The sequence below is a fragment of the Opisthocomus hoazin genome, chromosome 25 (genome assembly GCF_030867145.1).
Source record: "Opisthocomus hoazin isolate bOpiHoa1 chromosome 25, bOpiHoa1.hap1, whole genome shotgun sequence".
Classification (NCBI taxonomy): Eukaryota; Metazoa; Chordata; class Aves; order Opisthocomiformes; family Opisthocomidae; genus Opisthocomus; species Opisthocomus hoazin.
This window is the reverse complement of record NC_134438.1, coordinates 7,472,351-7,489,289: the sequence shown is the minus strand read 5'-3', so window position 1 is coordinate 7,489,289 and position 16,939 is coordinate 7,472,351. Positions and strand designations below refer to the sequence as shown.

Below are 16,939 nucleotides of genomic sequence, written 5' to 3'. Positions count from 1 at the left end.
CACCCACGATGCCGTCCCGGGAGGGAGCATCCACGGCAGGGGCAGCTCGGTCCCTGCGACAGGAGGGAAGACGCAGCCCGGAGAGACGAGGTGCATGCACGTGGCACGGCAGCGAAGGGCACAGCGGAGCCTGTGCTCCCTATTCTGTTCCCCAAGAGACTCTTGACCCCCTCAACCAACCAAACAGCCAAAACATTGCTGGAGATGGACACGCTGCGCTGCAAAGAGTTGGCAAAAGCAACAGCTATCCCATTCGCAGATCCAGTCTCCTTCCCCCGGCCCAGCCGCTCTCTGGAGGAGGGGAAAATTCCTTTCAATAGCTCGGCAGAGAGGAATTCGGCCTCGGCGCTGATGGATTGGGACCCCAGGGACCCCAGCGCTGATGCGTCCTTGGCAGGAGAGGTGAGGTCTGGCAGGGTGCTCTGAACACCCGGTTTCGCTGCTGCCCCGGCCACCAGCTCTCTGCTCGCTTTAAAGCTCCCCGGGGTTGGGGGAGATTAACCTTAGATTTCAAACAGAGAGAAAAGCAATTTCTCTAATGCTTTTGGTGGCAGCAGGAACTTAAAAACAATTAGAAAAGACCTAGAAGATTGTAAAAAAAACCCCCAAACCCACGAGGTCTCAGTAAAGGCACGGTGAGCTGTGCCGGACAGGGTTGCCTCGGCGTTGCAAACACTTCCAGTCGGCAGCGCAGGGGTTTTGGGCTCCTGACCATGGGCTGCCCAAAAGCAATGCCTTTTCCATGGGCCATGACAGCAGGGAAGGAGTCGGGCACGTTCCCAAACTCCTGTGGGGCACGGAGCCTCGAGAGGGCAGGGAAAGAGAGGAAAAACCAGAGCGGAGCAGAGGCAGCTGCCGAGAGGGGCTGTACCACATCTCTCACCCCGCAGGAGATATGCAAAGCCTCAGCCCGGCCCCGATGCCACTCGTAGGCAGCTTTGGTTTCTATTTACTACTATTTTGATGGGGGACAGGGAGGAACAAATGCTTTCTATGTGCCTGGGAGTGAAGACCACCGAGGGCTGAGCCCCCACCAACCCACAGGTCAGGCTCCTGGCGCAAAGCATTGACCCTTGGCACGCACCCAGCTCCCACCAGTGCCTGCAAAGCGGAGGCCCCGATTCATCTGTGCACTTTAAAAATCAAAAATCCTCCGTTCATGGCAGCTAGGGGTCTCCGAGGAAGCGCCTGACCTGCGTGGCCCATCTTCAGTGCCGAAGTAACCAGCACGGGAGCCTCCCACCCAGAGCAGCTCTGCCCGCGGCGTTCGCCTGCCGCTTCCCCGTGCCCGGCGTTACCGCTCCACCACGCAGGGCGAGAGACACTGACCTGCCAGGCTGGAAGGCTTAATTAGTTAATGATCTCAAGGCAGTTTCAGCATCTTTAATCCTAGGATTATACGCTCTGCAGGATCACGAAGTGTTATTTCTATTAAACCGATACTCCAGACGAACATTCTTCAGTTAAAAATTGCTCTAAATAAAAGGATTCTGACAGGATGGACGCGAATCACCCGGGGGACTGCCGGGGCCAGGCTGCGCTTCCCCTAATCACCCGCATCGGCACGGCGGGATGGGGCAAACCGAAGCTCCCCCCGCTATCAGAGCAGCAGGGACGCGCGGGCGCTCGCTGCCGTGCCGAGCTGCGGGGACGACGCCGGGCACACGGAGGGCGGCTTCCATTTCTCGGGTGTTAATGAGAAAAGCGGCTGTCGGTGTCCGAGCACCTGGAGGAAGATCCCGGGCGAAGCACCCAGCTGGGTGCACTGATGAAATCTTCACGCTTCGCCTTTTCAAATTACCCCGCCGGGAGCAGAAGGGGCCGGATCCTGCGCACCGATGAGCCCGCTGCCTGCAGCCCAGCAAAGCGCAGGCGAGCATCTGGTTAGTTTTAAGCCGTGCAAGTCACTGCAGTGGTTCCAGTGGGGTTTTCTGCATGCTTTCAATAAAAAAAATTGAACATAAAGTGATTCCCTGGCCCACGGCCAGCGTGCTTGGCCTCGCGCGAGGCAGAGCCTTCGCCGGAGGTCAGGGGAAAAGCAGTTCATCCAGCGCTGCAATCCGCAGCGGTCGGACACCCCGAGCCTCCCCGGGGACGGCGGCCAGCTGGGGCTGACGTGGAGGCACCGCTCCTGCAACGTGAACCTGGGCTGGGGGAGAGCAGAGAGCCTTCCTCCGCCCACGCCGTGAGGAGCCCCGGCACGCCGCGGTCCGGGGGTTCACAGGGAAGAGGTGCTCTGGGCAGAGGGGAGCCCCAACCCAGGCAGAAACACCCCAATACAAAGCCCACCAACCCGCGGAGGTGAGGAAGAGGATGATGAGGATGAGGAGAAGAGCTCGCTGTTGGGCACGGGGCTGGGTCAGCCCTTCTGGCTCGGGGTGCAGCATGGGCACCGAGCCTGCAGGGAGGAATAAAAATAAAGTGAGAGAACGCAGGGCAGCCACAAAAATGCAGCTTTTTCCCCTGTTGTCCCAGCGCCGTCAGGAGGAAGCCGCTCTTGGCCTTGCGTCCCTCTCCTCCCCGCAGAGACGAGTTCATCCCGACCCGGCAGAGCCGGAGTTACCCTTTAACCAGCTGCGTCTCCCTGCACTGCTCCACCCTGCAAATCCACCTGCAATCACAATTACTGCTATCGAAGGCGTTATTTCACAGCCAGCTGCCGTTGAGGCAGGTCTGCCACTGGCCCTGGCCCTCTGCAAGCCCCCAGTGCTGGTCCCTGAGCCCCCAGCGCGTCCTGGGAGACCCCAGGGATGGCAGCGACAGGGAAGCACATTCCCCCCGGCAAGGGCAAGCCCCCGCACTGCAGTTCTACTCCTTTCTGGCTCTGGCCGTTTGGTGCTGGCTTGTCAGGGACATGAGATAAGATGGGGACGCTCATGACAGCAGCGTCTCCCAGCGCTCGCAGCATCACTGCATCCATCACGCCGAAGCAGGAACTAAATCAAGGTCTCCGAGTTCCTTTCCCTGCTTGGCCACTGGTTTGCTTTGCCCAGATGATCCCCTCAGGGCACCCCACATCGGCTGCTGTTCCCCCCATCCCAGACCCAGTCCCAAAAGTTCCCCCTCCCCAAGCACAGACCTCCCAGGAGTTACCAGCGATAGTCCCTAAGCCGAAAGCAGCTGCACATACAAGCTCCCTGTGGTGGGGGTTCCATGCCCTGGTGAAGCCGCTGCTCAGCACCAACCCCACATCCCCGACCCACGTAGCTGCTTCTGTCCCAAGCTGCCATTCCCTTGGACATTTGCAACGGGGAAGCCACAGCAGCAAAGTCGGGCAGCCCCGCAGAGCCCTTCCCCACCTCCCAGCAGGGAGCAGCCTTGAATCGAGCCAAGATGCAAAACCAGACCACCCTTGGGTCCCTGCATCTCACAGACTCCTGGGCACCCTCTCACGTCCCCAAAACCACTTCTGGCACCTCCGATTCAGGCACCCCGTCTCCTCCCCCTCTCCCCCCTGTGTCGCTCCCAGGGTGCTGAGCACGCAGCCAAGGGGTGCGACCAGCAGCGTGGCTGCCCTCAGCGCCGTTCCCCCGACGCCTCGGGTCACTGCTGCTTTTCAGCGGCCAGCTCTCGCCCTGCCTTCCCATGGGGCTTCCGAAGTAACCTCCTCCTTTTGGGCTGTCTTCAGCGTTTTAGCTAGTTTGGGTATTTTGGCTCTGTGTTCCCCCACCTAGCCTGGCACGCAGGAGTCCTCCCCACCCTTCAGCGGGATGTTTTTTCCTCCTTAAAAGCAAACGCCCGCTGCAGAGAGGGTGTGAGGGAGGAAGGGTTTGTGCCCAGGGGCCTTCACCAGTGCGATTCGGGGGGGCTGGGAGCAGAGAGGCTCAGCCGGGGGCTGCAGGGCTCCCCCCACCTCCGCCACCAACCCTCTCCATCCTCCTCAGCAAGTTCTCTGTGAGAAAGGAGGAAAGCACTTTAAAAGATAATGAATTAAGACTTTAGTGTTATTAAGGGGGTGTGATCCTTCTTCCCTGCTGAGGCATCCCATGGATCGTGAAATTCCAGCGCTGCGTGAGCGGCCAGTCCAGCCCCAGGTACCCCCACGCAGCCAGGGCTCGGAGGAAAGCCGGTGCTTTTGTGCTGGAGCTGCTAAGAGCCTGGCAAGCTCCTGCACCATGGCTTAGTCCTGGCTGAGACCCTTCTCTGCCCGCTTCCCCGCAGCCCGGGGCAGGGCGAGGGGCTCCCAGACCCACCAGCCTCTGGGCCAGACACCACCAGTGACAAAGCACTGGGGCTGATGGGTTTAAGACGAAGCACAAGCTGCAGGAGAGCCAGGCGGGAGGAAGCATCCCCAGCACGCAGCCCACCTCCTTCCCCGGGCTCTCGCCAGACCCCTTTCCCCCTCCTCAACCCCTCCGGGCATTTCGCGGCTGCGGAGGAGCTTGGTGCCAGCGGCTCCAAACTCCACTGCGCCTCTCGCCAGCGGTGCATCCCGAGCCCGGAGGGACAGAGCCCCGCAGCACCGCCTGTAAGCACCACCGGGTTGGTATTTAGTTGGCATTCACACCCGCATCAGCCAGGACACCCCAGAGACCCCAGCAGTGCTCTCGGGAGGAGCTCACTGCCCTGCCGGGATGCTGGCACGGGGATGCCACAGCACCGGGGCACATCCCTGAACCAGACGCTTGTGACTGGCACCTGGAGACACTCCATACCATCCCCTACAAACAGCGGATCCCATTAGAGACCGTCAGCGATCCCACAGCCAAAACCAGTCCCTCTGTGAGGAAGGATGGAGGGAACGCTTCTGGCAGGTGCTCAGCCGGGCACGCAGCACCCAGCATAGGGCTGGCAGAACTATTTGCCTTGCAAATCAGCTAAATAAGGTCCCAAGCTGTGGCAGGAGGGCTTGGGAGAAGCACTCTCAGTGAGTCACCCAGTCTTTTATCGCAGGAGTGATTTAAGGTGTGGTTGGGTCTCCGAGGTCGCAGGGCACAAGGGAAAACAATTTCAGAGGGTGGGAAACAACCTGGAGAAAGCAGAACCCCGGGAAAGTGGGGCTGCCCAGCAAAAGCCGTGCTGGGACCTAGGAGAAGAGGCTCTCCAAGCAAGCCTTGCTTTTCAGGTGCTTATAAGTGAGTCTAGAGAAGCACCCTGCAAAAAGAGGGACCTGGGGTCCAGAGCTGCAAGCAGATCGGAGCTCCCAAGAGCCTAAAGAGCTCTTCCTTCAGCTCCCGGCGAGCCATTGGGACGTGCTGCACGGGCTGACAACCCGTGCTGGGTCCCAGCAGAGCCCCCTCCGGACCTGGTTTCAGACAGGCTGGAAGGGTGCTCAGCACCCAGCTGCCGAGCCTGCCGCCCTGCCCCGGGACAGCTCCGGCGCTGGGAGAGCAGGGCCAGCTACGGGACCTCTCCCAGCAGGACCGTGGGGATGTCCTGCCACCCGTCCGGGCAGGGCTGGGCAGAGCCAGGCTCCATCCCGCATGTGCAGGACTTTCCGCCCGACACCGTACAGTCACATGCACAGGGATTTTGCGCCCAGGTCTGCACCCAGCAGCTGGTTTCTGGGCAGCATCCCCGCAGCCGGCGGGAGGAAGGCTTCGGCGGGCATTAACCCAGGGGCTGCCTGTGCCCAGCGGTGGGCACACGAACACGTGTAGGCGAAGGTATGTACGTCTCCGGTTATACGTAGGCATGTGGGAGCAAGTGCATTCATCGCAGATTATAGAGCCGGGCAGCTCCTGCCCCAGGAATCCCATCCAAGTCAGCATTCCTGCCTGAGCTCAGCCTCTCCTACACGCAGCGTGGGGCAGGCACGCTGGCACAGACCCACGTCCACCCGCCCGGGGCTGCGGGCACGGTTTGGGTCCCTGCTTTGGCGTAAGGAAAAAACCCACCCGTACCCAGGGGCACCCCGGTAACCCCACCAGCGCCTTCACCAAAGCGGGGACACAGCCTCTCCTCTTGCCGCAGGGCAAACAACTCCCGGTGGGATCGAGCAGCCGGGGGACAGAGGAAGGCACCGCTGAGGGTCTTGGCCTGGCTTTGCCCGGGTGCTGCTCTAGCAGCACCGCTGGCTCGCACAGAAACAGCGGGGACAAGCGACAGGTCCCCAAGCTCTCATCTCCCCAGCTTGGGCTGCGAGACCCCCTCGCCCACGCTGACATGTCCAGGAGGCTGCAAGGAGCTGGCTCAGCCTGGAGCTGGCAGTGCCCCAGTCCCCCCAGCCCCGAGCAGCACTGGGTGGCCATGGGCACCCACGTGCTGGTGACCCTGCAGTGGTTCCCGCCGACCACCGAGTGTGCGGGACCGCGAGAGCCATCGCTGCCTGTCCCAGGGGACAGCAGCCTCCAGCAACACCGGACAGGACTGGAAGCACTTCATCACCCCGTGCCACGGGAGGGACCCCGGCTGCCCGAGCCACCCCACTCAGCCACACGCACAACCCCTTCCTGACCCCACCAACCCCACTCCCTGCTCAGACCCATTTTGTCTTCTGCAGCCCCTAATGAGGGGGGGAAACGGTTTCTGGCTGCAGGGTGGGCTGTGGGGTCCCTCCAGGGCCAACCCCTGCCCCCGGCACCGCCTGGAGCTGGAGGAGAGCCCAGAGGCACCCAGCCTCCCCTCCCCAGCACCTGCACCCACCCCTGCTGCAGCACCCACAGCTTTCCGGACCCTTTTCCCACTGGGCTCTGGCCCACCACCGCTTTCTCGTCCCGTCCCGCCGCCGTAGCCGGCTGTCCCGGGACGGGACTCGCTGGTGGGACAGACATGGGAGCGTTCACTCACCCCAAGGTGCTGATGAAGCCGTTGACGGAGCCTTCGGCGTAGAGGGAGACGATGTCCCCGACGTGCAGGAAACTTGACATCTCATTCATGGTTGCCCTCGACCCAGCGCGGCGTCCCCCTTCTTCCCGAAGTCACCTTCCCGGGGCGAAACCCAGCATGGGGCGAGGGGAGCTCGGGGGGGACCCCGCTCCGGGGGGGGGGGGGGGGGTCCGGGTCTCGCTGGCTCCCTGCGAGCAGCAAAGGGGAGCGTGGGGGGCAGCGAGAGCCCCGCACACAACTTTTACATGTGCTGGGGGGGGGGGGGGGGAGCCGCGGGCGCGCTGCGAGGAGGAGGAGGAGGAAGGGGAGGAGGAGGAGGAGGGGTGGATGAAGCTCAAGGCGAGGTCTGCGGGAGGTCTGTCCGGCTGTCCGTGTCTCCGTCCGTGCACGGCTTTCTACCTGCAAGCCAATGGAGAGCGAGCAGGAAGTCCTGCTTCGAAAAAGCATGCAAATATTTTTTTGCCCTGGGAGGAGAAGCGGAGCCGCCCGGGGAGGGAGGGAAGGAGGGACGGGGGGGGGGGGGGGATGCCCCAAAAAAGGCCCCACCCTCCGCTCCCCGCCTCCCGCCTTGGGGGGGGGGCGCGCACTCCCCTGCCCTCCAGTGGGTCCCACCGGGGGGGGCACCGGGCCCGTCCCCGCAGCCCCCCCCCCCGCCCTCCGCCGGGCCGGGGTGCTCGGACCCCGCACCCCAGGACAGAGCCCCCCAACCGGGCTCTCTCCAGCTTGCTCTGCTCGCTCGGGGGCTGCCCTGGCTGCGGTGGGGGTCGTGGGGGCTTCTCTCGGCCCTTCCCTGGGGGTGATGGGGGTCGTGGGGGCTTCTCTCGGCCCTTCCCTGGGGGTGATGGGGGTCGTGGGGGCTTCTCTCGGCACTTCCCTGGGGTTGATGGGGGTCATAGGGGGTTCTCCCAGCACTTTCCTGGGGGTGATGGGGGTCGCGGGGTGTTATCCCGGCACTTCCCTGGGGGTGATGGGGGTCGTGGGGGATTCTCTCGACACCTCCCTGGGGGTGATGGGGGTCACAGGGTGTTCTGGCACTTTCCTGGGGGTGATGGGGGTCGCAGGGCGCTCTCCCGGCACCAGAGAACCGCGGGCGCAGCGAGCCCTCAGCCGGGGGCTGCGTGGCCGTGCTCAGCCTCCATCAGCAAACGCAAGTCCCCCATGCAGGCGGGGTGCACCCACTGCCCCAGCCCCCTGCACCCTCCCTCACATGGCAGAGGGAAACTGAGGCACCCCGGCTCCTGCAGCCACAGTCCCTGTCCCACCGAGCCCCTCTCCTGCCACACCAGGACCCCACAGCCCAGGTCCTGCTCTGCCCCTTTGGGTCGTCCCCCTCCCCAGTTCGCAGCAGGACCAACATCAGGAGCTGCAGCTCTCGGTTCCCGTCCCCGCTCCGACACCCCAGGAGCTGCCCTTTGGCCAGTGCTTCCCCCGGCCGGGGCAGGCACAGGGATCCTGCACCACCCGAGCAGGGAAAGCCCCGGCTGAGGACAAGGCAGCTCTCGCTGGATTTTTCTGCCCCAGGTGAGCTCTTGCGGCTTCCTGAAGCCCAGCTGCCTCCTGCCAACGTGCCGCTCCCAAGCTGGACCGGTTCAGTCCCGCTTCACCTCTCGCCACCTCTGTCCTGCACCATCGCCCAAACCCTCCCCCTGTTCGAGCTTTCCCAAACCAGGGTGACGCTCCGGCTGCCGTCCCCAGCCCCGTCCAACCACAGGGTTCACGCAGCACCCGACACTGCCGCACCCAACCCACCCATCACCACCGGGAGCTGCGATGGGAAGGAGTCCCCCCCACCTGCTGAAGTCCACCCAGTCCCCGCAGCCTGCGAGGAGCCTTTCTGCAGTCAGCCCAAACACGGCAGGGCTGGGCAAGCAGCTCCCAGCTCCCAGTATAACACTGGTGGAAAAGGACCATGTCCTCAGAGCATCTTCTGGACAGCACAAGTGCCCTAGTTCCTCACTTTAATTAAAACTTGCCTGCTGTAAAAACAATATCGGAAGGAGAAAAAAAAAGCATGATGCTTTTCTCATTTATTTCCCTGCTGTCCTCTTTTCTCGCAAACAAACACACAGGTTTCAGGAATCTAAAACTTGCCCTAAATAGTGGATTTTTTTTTTTTCCAGTAGGAAACGGACAGGTCCCCTGGCAGAACAAAGGGAAAAAAATTAGTGCAATTCCTCTGGGGGAGATGCGAATTCAGGTCCACCAGGATTAGCTGCGTTTTCAGCACAGGACAAATTTAGAAGCCTTTATCTCAGGGCAACAGAGGGGGGAAAGAGAAGATCATAAGAAAAAAACTTGCTGCTGTTAAAAGCAAACGGAGGTTTCACAACAGGAGCTAAAAGATAGCCCCCAAGGAATCAAAGACCAAAACTCTGTGCACAGATCGGCTGCTTTGATCAAAGGCACGAGCAGCATCTCGGCTGAGGAGCACCACAGCATGCCCACGCCGGTCCCACCAGCCTCACTGTGCACAGCCGGGCCAGACACCACTGCTCCCAGCCCAGCCCAAACTGGGCTCCCCGGGCACCCGTCCTCCCTCGTACCCCAGGGATGGCTCATGTTTGCAGAGCACTGAGCAGTAAAAAGTCATTTGGAAGCGTGAAAAAACCCACTGCATCAAACAAACAGGCATCTGGCCTGGTTTCTCCCACCCAGGAGAATGAGGAGCATGAAGACGAAGCCTTTTGCCATCACCCCACGGCAGGAGGCAGCCCCCTCCCCGCACTCGGGGTGGTGGGCACCAAGCCCAGCCCGTGCGGGGGGCTGCACACCCCAGCTCAGCTCCATCAAGGATGGGGAACCCAAAGTGCACCCCTGCCTACGCTGCACCCCGGGGATGGTGGCACAATGTTCACAGGTCTCCAAATCCTCCCTGGATGGAGCGGGGATGGGTGAAACCCTCCCCTTCCTCCAGCCCTGGGGGGGCAATGTGCAGCTCCGGCTCCCTGGCCAAGGGGCTGGGACACGCCAGCTCTGTGCCTGTGGTGGGCAGAGAGGGACCCCCAGCATCTGCCACCCAGGGTTTGCCAACACGCGGGCAGCAGCACGGACAGCTGGCTTCTAGGAGGGAAAAAAAGTGCATTTGTCCGGTGGCTTGGTCCCTCTCAGCTGCACTCATGCAGCTACGACCACACCGAGCCATCATGCTGCCCACCCTGCGAGTCCTGACTCTGCACGGGGTCTCCGGGCGGCTCCCAACTCGCAGGGATGTTTTGGGCACAGGATTAGACCCAAAAATACTGCGGGGAGCTGCGAACAGGCTGCAGGCGAGTCAGCAGCCCTGGCCGTGGGATGCTCACAGGCACACGCAGCAAGGTGGCCAACTCACTGTGCCAGCACTTGCTCCCCGGGCCCCAGGGTGACAGAGGAGTTAAAAATAAGACCATTTCCTTCCTTACCCCCTACTTTAAACCAAGTGATAAATACAAACTGGGAGTTTCTGCCCCCAGAGAGGAAGCGGCTGTGGAGACGCAGCCCGTGAGTCAGTCCAGCAGCAGTCATCCCCATCCCGAAGGCATGGCCTCCATCGCTGGCGGGGTCAGAGCCACATTCCTTTCACATGCTGAAATTGCTCCTTTGCAGGCGACTGCTCGAACGGCAGGGTCACCTCCCTCCCCCGGCCCCCAGCCCTGTCCACAGGGTGCTGCTTTGGCAAAATCTCCCCTCTCCCCACACACCCTTCCCATGACGGCCCTTGGCAGCGAGCACTCCCTGACATGGGATGGCGTTGGCTTCCCAACCATGCCGCAACCCTCTGACAGGTCAGCCAGGAGTGGACAGGAGCCCAGCTGGAGCTCGAGTTTGTCCAGATGCTTTGAGAGAAAATACATTGCTGAGGGAGAGGATGGCGAGCAGGGGTGCTGGCTGGGGAGGCAGATGGGTTAGTGGTGCCCGAGCAGCATCCCTGCACCCTGCCAGGTCCCCATCCAGATTTTGCATGAGTCTCCTCCAGCGTCCCAAATCATGGCTGGGAACTCAAGGGTGAAGCCACTTGGAAGAAGAAAGCGAGAAATAACTGTAGGCTCCTTTGTTCGAGGAGGAGGGAGGGAGACACTTGGTCCCTTGTGCGCGAGCAGAGCAGGGAGCAGGAGGGCTCTGCTGACAGACACACATAAGAGAGGGATTCTTCGGCCAGGAGGCGAGTTTGCCCCCTCATCTCACTGGCTTCGGCTGCACCCTGACCCGCTGCTGCCCACGAACGCAACACAAAGGCCATCCGGGCTCTGTATGGTGCCTTTCACGCTGCTGCACCATCCTCCCACCCCAGCCACTCCGCAGAGAGCAGCAGAGGTGGGCCAGGACTGACTCCAGGCTACAGCTGTCAGAAAAAGGGGTGGTTTAAACCTAGTTTCTCCTTCTGGGTGAGGATTTCAGAGCCCAGAGTAGTTATCACTGACAAAAGTCGCTCCTATAGTGCAGAAGATGCTACGTGCATCCCCAGTGACCAGAGCTAGACCCCACATGTGCTTTGCTTGAGCTGCAAACCCAAACCTCCCCAGCAGCAGCCGTTTGAAAGGTGACCCAAGGTCTGCCAGGGCAGGGCTGAAACCCCCTCGGGTGACTTCATTAACCGGCAGAGACGAGGGCCGGTTCCCTCCTGCCTGTCCCATCTGTGCCTCCACTTGCACCTGGCCGTCTCCGACTGTGGCTGTGCCAACGGTCTCACTGGAGCAGCCACGCTCCCCCAAAATAGCTCTCAGACTGGATGACTTTGGCCCACATCCTCAAAGGTGCTGAGGCTCCGGGTTACCTCGGAGAACCTGAACCTCCCTCCCCGCAGCGGTGGCAGGAGATGGCCTGGGAGGGAGAAGATGCTGGTGCAGACGTGGTCCTGCTCGGCCTGACCCTCGCTGTGCATGGGAGGATGCCCACACGCTGGTCTCACCCCAGCAAGACAGAGACAAGGCTGCCATAGGAAAATAGGGCAAAACAAAGCAATTCCTCCAGTCCCACCCTTGCTCCTTGCCCACCCTCCTACCCCCACGTCCAAGCCCTCACATCTCACCCCGAGGACGGGCAGGGTGAGCAGCAGGAGCTGAGAAGAGGGGAAGACCCCTCTCTCCCACTCACCCTCCCTGCCCGAGAAGGGTTAAGCGATGCTTGCACCGAAGACACTTTGTACTTGGATTTAAAAATACAGCCAATGCCCCGGTGGCTCAGCTCCGTGCAAGTTGCAGGTATATTTCCACACTTGAGCCAATAACCTTCCCCGAGGGAAATTTAGGCTTTTTATGATTAAAAGGGGAAAAAATAATAGTGGGGAATTAAATATAGTACAGAATGAGAGAACAATTAGCAGTTGCCGTTAGCGACACCGGGCCAAGTTTGGGACAAACGCTGTGGTTGTCTGGAGAGCAGCAGGGCTGGGGACAGCCACTGGCACGGCTGGGTGACATGGGAATCGGCCGGGTGCTCGGGGCAGGGAGGGACTCTCGGTCCAGATGGCCCTCGGGAGCCTGGACCCGGCACGACCCAGACCTACGCAAGCAGCCTGCTGGGACTGGCCACACCTCATAGGCATGACTTTTTCTACCTTCACTTTATCAAAAGCAAATGGAAGCGTTTGCACAGGCCCGTAGCTTCCCTAATAAGCAAACACCGGTTAATTGTGGGGTAGAGCAGGGGCTGGGGCTGCCAGCCTTGCCTTCGCTGTGGGCCAAGATGGCAGCCAGCAGCAGGGACAGAAAAGGGAAGGGAAGAGCCCCGTTCCCCATCCCTCCTAGTGCATTGCCCAAGAGATTTTGCATTGCACAACCCTCCCTGGCTGGGCTGGCCATCCGCCGCCCCGCACCTTGCTTCCCGGCTGCGCGCAGCTACCACACAAACTCCCCCACAATTGCACAACTGTTTTGCTCCAAATCAGCTGATTTGTTGCCCGCTACAGTCAGGCCCATGTGAGAGCATCGCTAACGGCTCTGCTGGCTCATCTCCAAGGGCACGCACTAATTTACGCCCCGGGCAAAGCCTCATGTTATATCCCCAAGCCCTCCTCTCCTCCGCCCATCAGGGCAGGGACCCAGACGAGACCACCTCACACGGTCCCCATCGACGGGCAGGTTCTCCAGAGCAGCCAGCGGCTCCAGAGCAACCCGGAGCACGCCGGAATGAGATCCCACCAGCGCGTCTCAGTCCCTGAAGAAATCCAGAGGGATCTGCCGCAAACCACACTCCAGCACGGAGGAGCCAGCGGCACAGGCTCTTCTTTCAGGAGATCTTCTGGAGATGGATTGCCACGCCAAGCAGCATTTCCTCTGCCTCTGAGTGGACCACGCAGGCCCTCTCGCCTGGCTCGCGGTCAGCACGCAGCGATGAATGAACAACACATCTTATCGGAGAGCGGCCGGGAAACGCGCTCCAGCTGCAGCCCGGGATGGGCACGGTGCCCACCTCTGCATGCCACCAGGATGCAGGACGGGCTCCAGCTCCATCCCGCTGCATCTGAGCTGGGGACGGGGATCCTCCGCTGGGCTGGTTTTAAACGGGTTGCACTGCTGCACCCAGCCCAGCTCCTCTTGGGGTGGGTCGGGTCTGAAGGGCACGGGGACTGGGAATGCCAGGGGGAGGAGAAGGAACCGAGCACAGAGGAACTGGCTTCCCACTACAGACCTGTCCTGCCCTGGCCTCCATTTCTCCCTTTCAAGTTTCATATAAAATGGCTGATCTGAGGTTCTTCCCTCCTCCCCGGCTTTTTGAGACAAGTTAGCGCCAAGCAGCCTAATTACAGCCTTCGCCGAGATAACCACACGCTTTCCTGCTGAATGACAGCCTGGGTTACTCCGTGGCTCCGGGCCAGGACCAGCTGCGTCCCCGTCTGGGCCAGGCCACCGCCTCCGTCACACCGGTCGCACCCCCAAGGGCTGGGGGGACCAGCAGACGCTGCTCCCCTCTCGGCGAGGGCGTGCTGAGAGCGGGAGGGAGCAGGCAGCCCCGCAGTTGGTTTTATGGGCTCCCTGAACGTGGCAATGAAAGGAAACGTGCTGTGAGCACGGCCGGGCTGCTGCACGGGCGATACAGCCCCGAGCCCAGAGGAGATGCTCGGGGTGAGCTGGGCGATGCTGCAGCGCAGGCAGCTGTGCACCCCGCGGGAGGGGGGTCCCACACGGTGCTGTACCCCAATCCCAGCACTGCGAGAGAGGAGTGTCCCAGGCACCCCACGCAGCCTGCTGTCACCTCAAACTGGGGGCTGGCTACTGGGAGCAGGACACTGGGAGAGTTTCAGCCAGCACCCAAGTTACCCACCCAGGCTGCAAAACACATTTCTGCTTTCATCCCCGGGAGGCTCTGGGCTCCTTCTCTCCCTCCACTCCCAGATGAGCCCCGCACAGGGTGAGAGAGCAGCTCCCCAGGCTCCCATCCCTCTTGCATGTGCCCCAGCACCGCAAACCCCAAACGCACCAGCCGCTTACCAAAGCCCCCCCCCCGCCCAGTGTCAGCACTCGGGGTGCAGGACCCACCGTGTCCTTGCCGGGGTCCCCACCAGCACCAGAGCTGCACCAGCCCCAGCTGCCTGGAGGAAACCCAGCCCCCCGGCTCCCTCCCCTTTAAAGGCTCCCCACCCACAGCTGTGATTAGAGGGTGGGCTCACCCTCCCCTACACACCTGGGTGTTGCTGGACCAAAGAATTGGGCTCCCACTTAAAATTTGCTGAGCAAAGAGGGAAAGGAAAGATGGGGTGTGAGGTGGCAGTGCCTCATCAGACACATTTCCACCCTCCCAGGGGTGGATGTCCCACCTGAGGGGACATATGAACCCATCTCATTGTGCTGGGGGAGGAAGAGAGGCTGGATGCGAATCCCAGCAGCAATTAACTTTGTGGTGAACAAACCCCCGCAGCGGGTCTGAAAGCTGCTGGGGAGGAAACAGCCCATAACGGCACCAGGAGGACTGCGAATAACCAGCCTGAGATCTGATTTCAAGGGACCGGCCACGTCCAGTTCGGAGAATAACACTTGCTGGGTGTGATCAAGGGAGGAAAAAGAGGAGAAAGTTGGCTTTTCTGCCTGCTTCCAGCCTGGCACAGCTGCATGCACCGCTCCAGCCTGAGCCCCTGCAGCAGGATACGTGCTGAAGTGGGTGCTGGAGGACCCGGACATCCTCACGTCCTGGAGATGGGCACGGACCTCCTTGGGATGAGTCACGCCGCCGTGCCAGGGCGGTTCATTAGGCAGCTTCCACCAGCACAGAGGAATGCGTTGAACAAAGATCCCAAATCCCTGTTTGTTGTAGAGGGAAGAGTTAGTCACGCCTGTGCTCCACGCTGCTGAGTCACCCAGCAGCCACGGAGCCATGGGATAAGGGACTGGAGAGGATGGGAGCGACTGCTTAATGACTTTACGTGTAAATCAATCAGGAGGTTGTGACGATGCCATAAACCAAGACAGTCACAAGCTGAGAGGGAAGAGGAATAGTGGGCAGAGTTTATAGCTGTTACAGAAAAGAAAAAAGGAACTATAGAGGTGTTTTATTTGCAGGACCAGAGCTGGCTTTAAAAATTACAGGTAACATTATATCACTTTTTATATACCTCCAGCGGACCCAAAAGCTCTTTTATACGCTGCGGCAGACGCAGCGCCTTCCTGCCTGATTCAGAGCAGCGGCTGGGCCCTGATTTCACAGGATCGATCACAGAATGACAGAATGTTCAGGGTTGGCAGGGCCCTCTGTGGGTCACCCAGCCCAACCCCCTGCCCAAGCAGGGTCACCCAGAGCAGGCTGCACAGCACCGCGTCCAGGCGGGGCTGGAATATCTCCAGAGAAGGAGACTCCACAGCCTCCCTGGGCAGCCTGGGCCAGGGCTCCGTCACCCTCAGAGGGAAGAAGTTCTTCCTCGGGTTCAGCTGGAGCTTCTTCTGCTTCAGTTTGTGCCCGTTGCCCCTTGTCCTGTCGCTGGGCACCACTGGAAAGAGTCTGGCCCCGTCCTCCTGACCCCCACCCTGCAGATATTTGTAAGGGCTGTGGAGAGGCAGCCGGACCAGGGCAGCTGATGGCTTGAAAACCCAGCCGGGCTGTCCCAGGAGCAACGCCGGTTCAGAGCAGCTCACGAACTGCCCGGATGAAATTGCCTCGTTGGACATTTAAACTGGGACACGAAGCATGTTGGTGCTGGTAAAGCGGAGTTTTCTTTATCATGGATGCCAGCCTAACAACTAGCATTTAATTTTAACACCAAAGGCTCGAGTCTCCAGTGACTAACGTTTCCTTTGATCAAAATCACGGCTCTGGTGAGCAAAATGCCCCGACGCTGCTGGGAGGGAGGTGTGAGCAGCACGCAGCCGCTTCGCAGCGCCTGGCCCCGGCCCCGTGCAGGACACACTGCTGGAAACGATGCGTTGGATTTCTCCGCTGAGGTTGGGCCATCGGTTGCTGATCCTCAGCCCAGCTAGGAGCACCTCGGGGGCTCTGCCGGCGGCGCGACAGGGTTTACCTGGGTCTCTGCTGCTTCGCCCCATTGCACCAGCCCAAGGCATCCCTCTGGGAAGGCTACGGATGGGTGCAAACAGAAAATAGGTGTATCTGTAACCTATACCTGCTAAGGGATTCAAATAATTCCTGAGTGTAAAGCAGGAATTTTATCTGCTTGTGAAAGTCGCCTTTGCTCCACTGCGGATGAGGCAGGAGAACCGCTCAGCCCATGACACGAGAATTTCCTACCCACGGCTGGCTCAGCCGCTTGCCTCCAGAGCTTGAATCATTTCTCTCATTCGATGCAGAAGTCAGAGGATTGCCTTGAAAATAGAGCCTTTGTCTGGCAAATATTTCTCCTGTCTGGTCCGGGGCCGTAAGTGCCCTGTGTTGATGAAATGGCAATCTCTTTCGCAGCCAGCCAGTAACCATCAGCAGAGCGGGAGGACGGCGGGGGCCCGTCTGCGTGGCCAGGGCAGGGTCCGTGCCTGCGCAGATGCCCCACGCAGAGGAAGTGCTGCGTGTGTTAGAGAACAGGTTTGTTTTTCAAAAATACCAGGCTACATCCTTAGCGGTTTCGAATTTGGGGCACAGATTGTCGAGGTGCTCTGTGATTTTAGAGCACCTGAAATAATGGGATCTTCGGCTGGAGGCGATCTCCTAGAACCACCCAGCCACCATCATAATACAAATGGGTCGTAATAAAAAATAAATTAGTGTGAGTCCACATAAGCCAGCGGAGCTCTATCCCTTTCGCAGGCTGAGGATC

General features: G+C 60.6%; 1 protein-coding gene across 4 annotated transcripts in view; it reads right to left on the bottom strand.

Moving 5' to 3' along the window:
- Window positions 1–6,953, bottom strand: part of ITPR3 (inositol 1,4,5-trisphosphate receptor type 3) — a 43,706-nt gene extending 36,753 nt beyond the window's left edge. For 3 of the 4 annotated variants that reach the window (XM_075443258.1, XM_075443260.1, XM_075443259.1), the window contains exon 1: window positions 6,730–6,949. In XM_075443258.1, the coding sequence (XP_075299373.1) occupies window positions 6,730–6,818 (89 nt within the window). In that variant the 5' untranslated portion in view covers window positions 6,819–6,949. Of the gene's footprint in view, window positions 1–6,729 lie in introns of all 4 variants that reach the window. The other variant, XM_075443261.1, reaches the window with a different exon arrangement.
- Window positions 6,954–16,939: the final 9,986 nt, after the last annotated feature.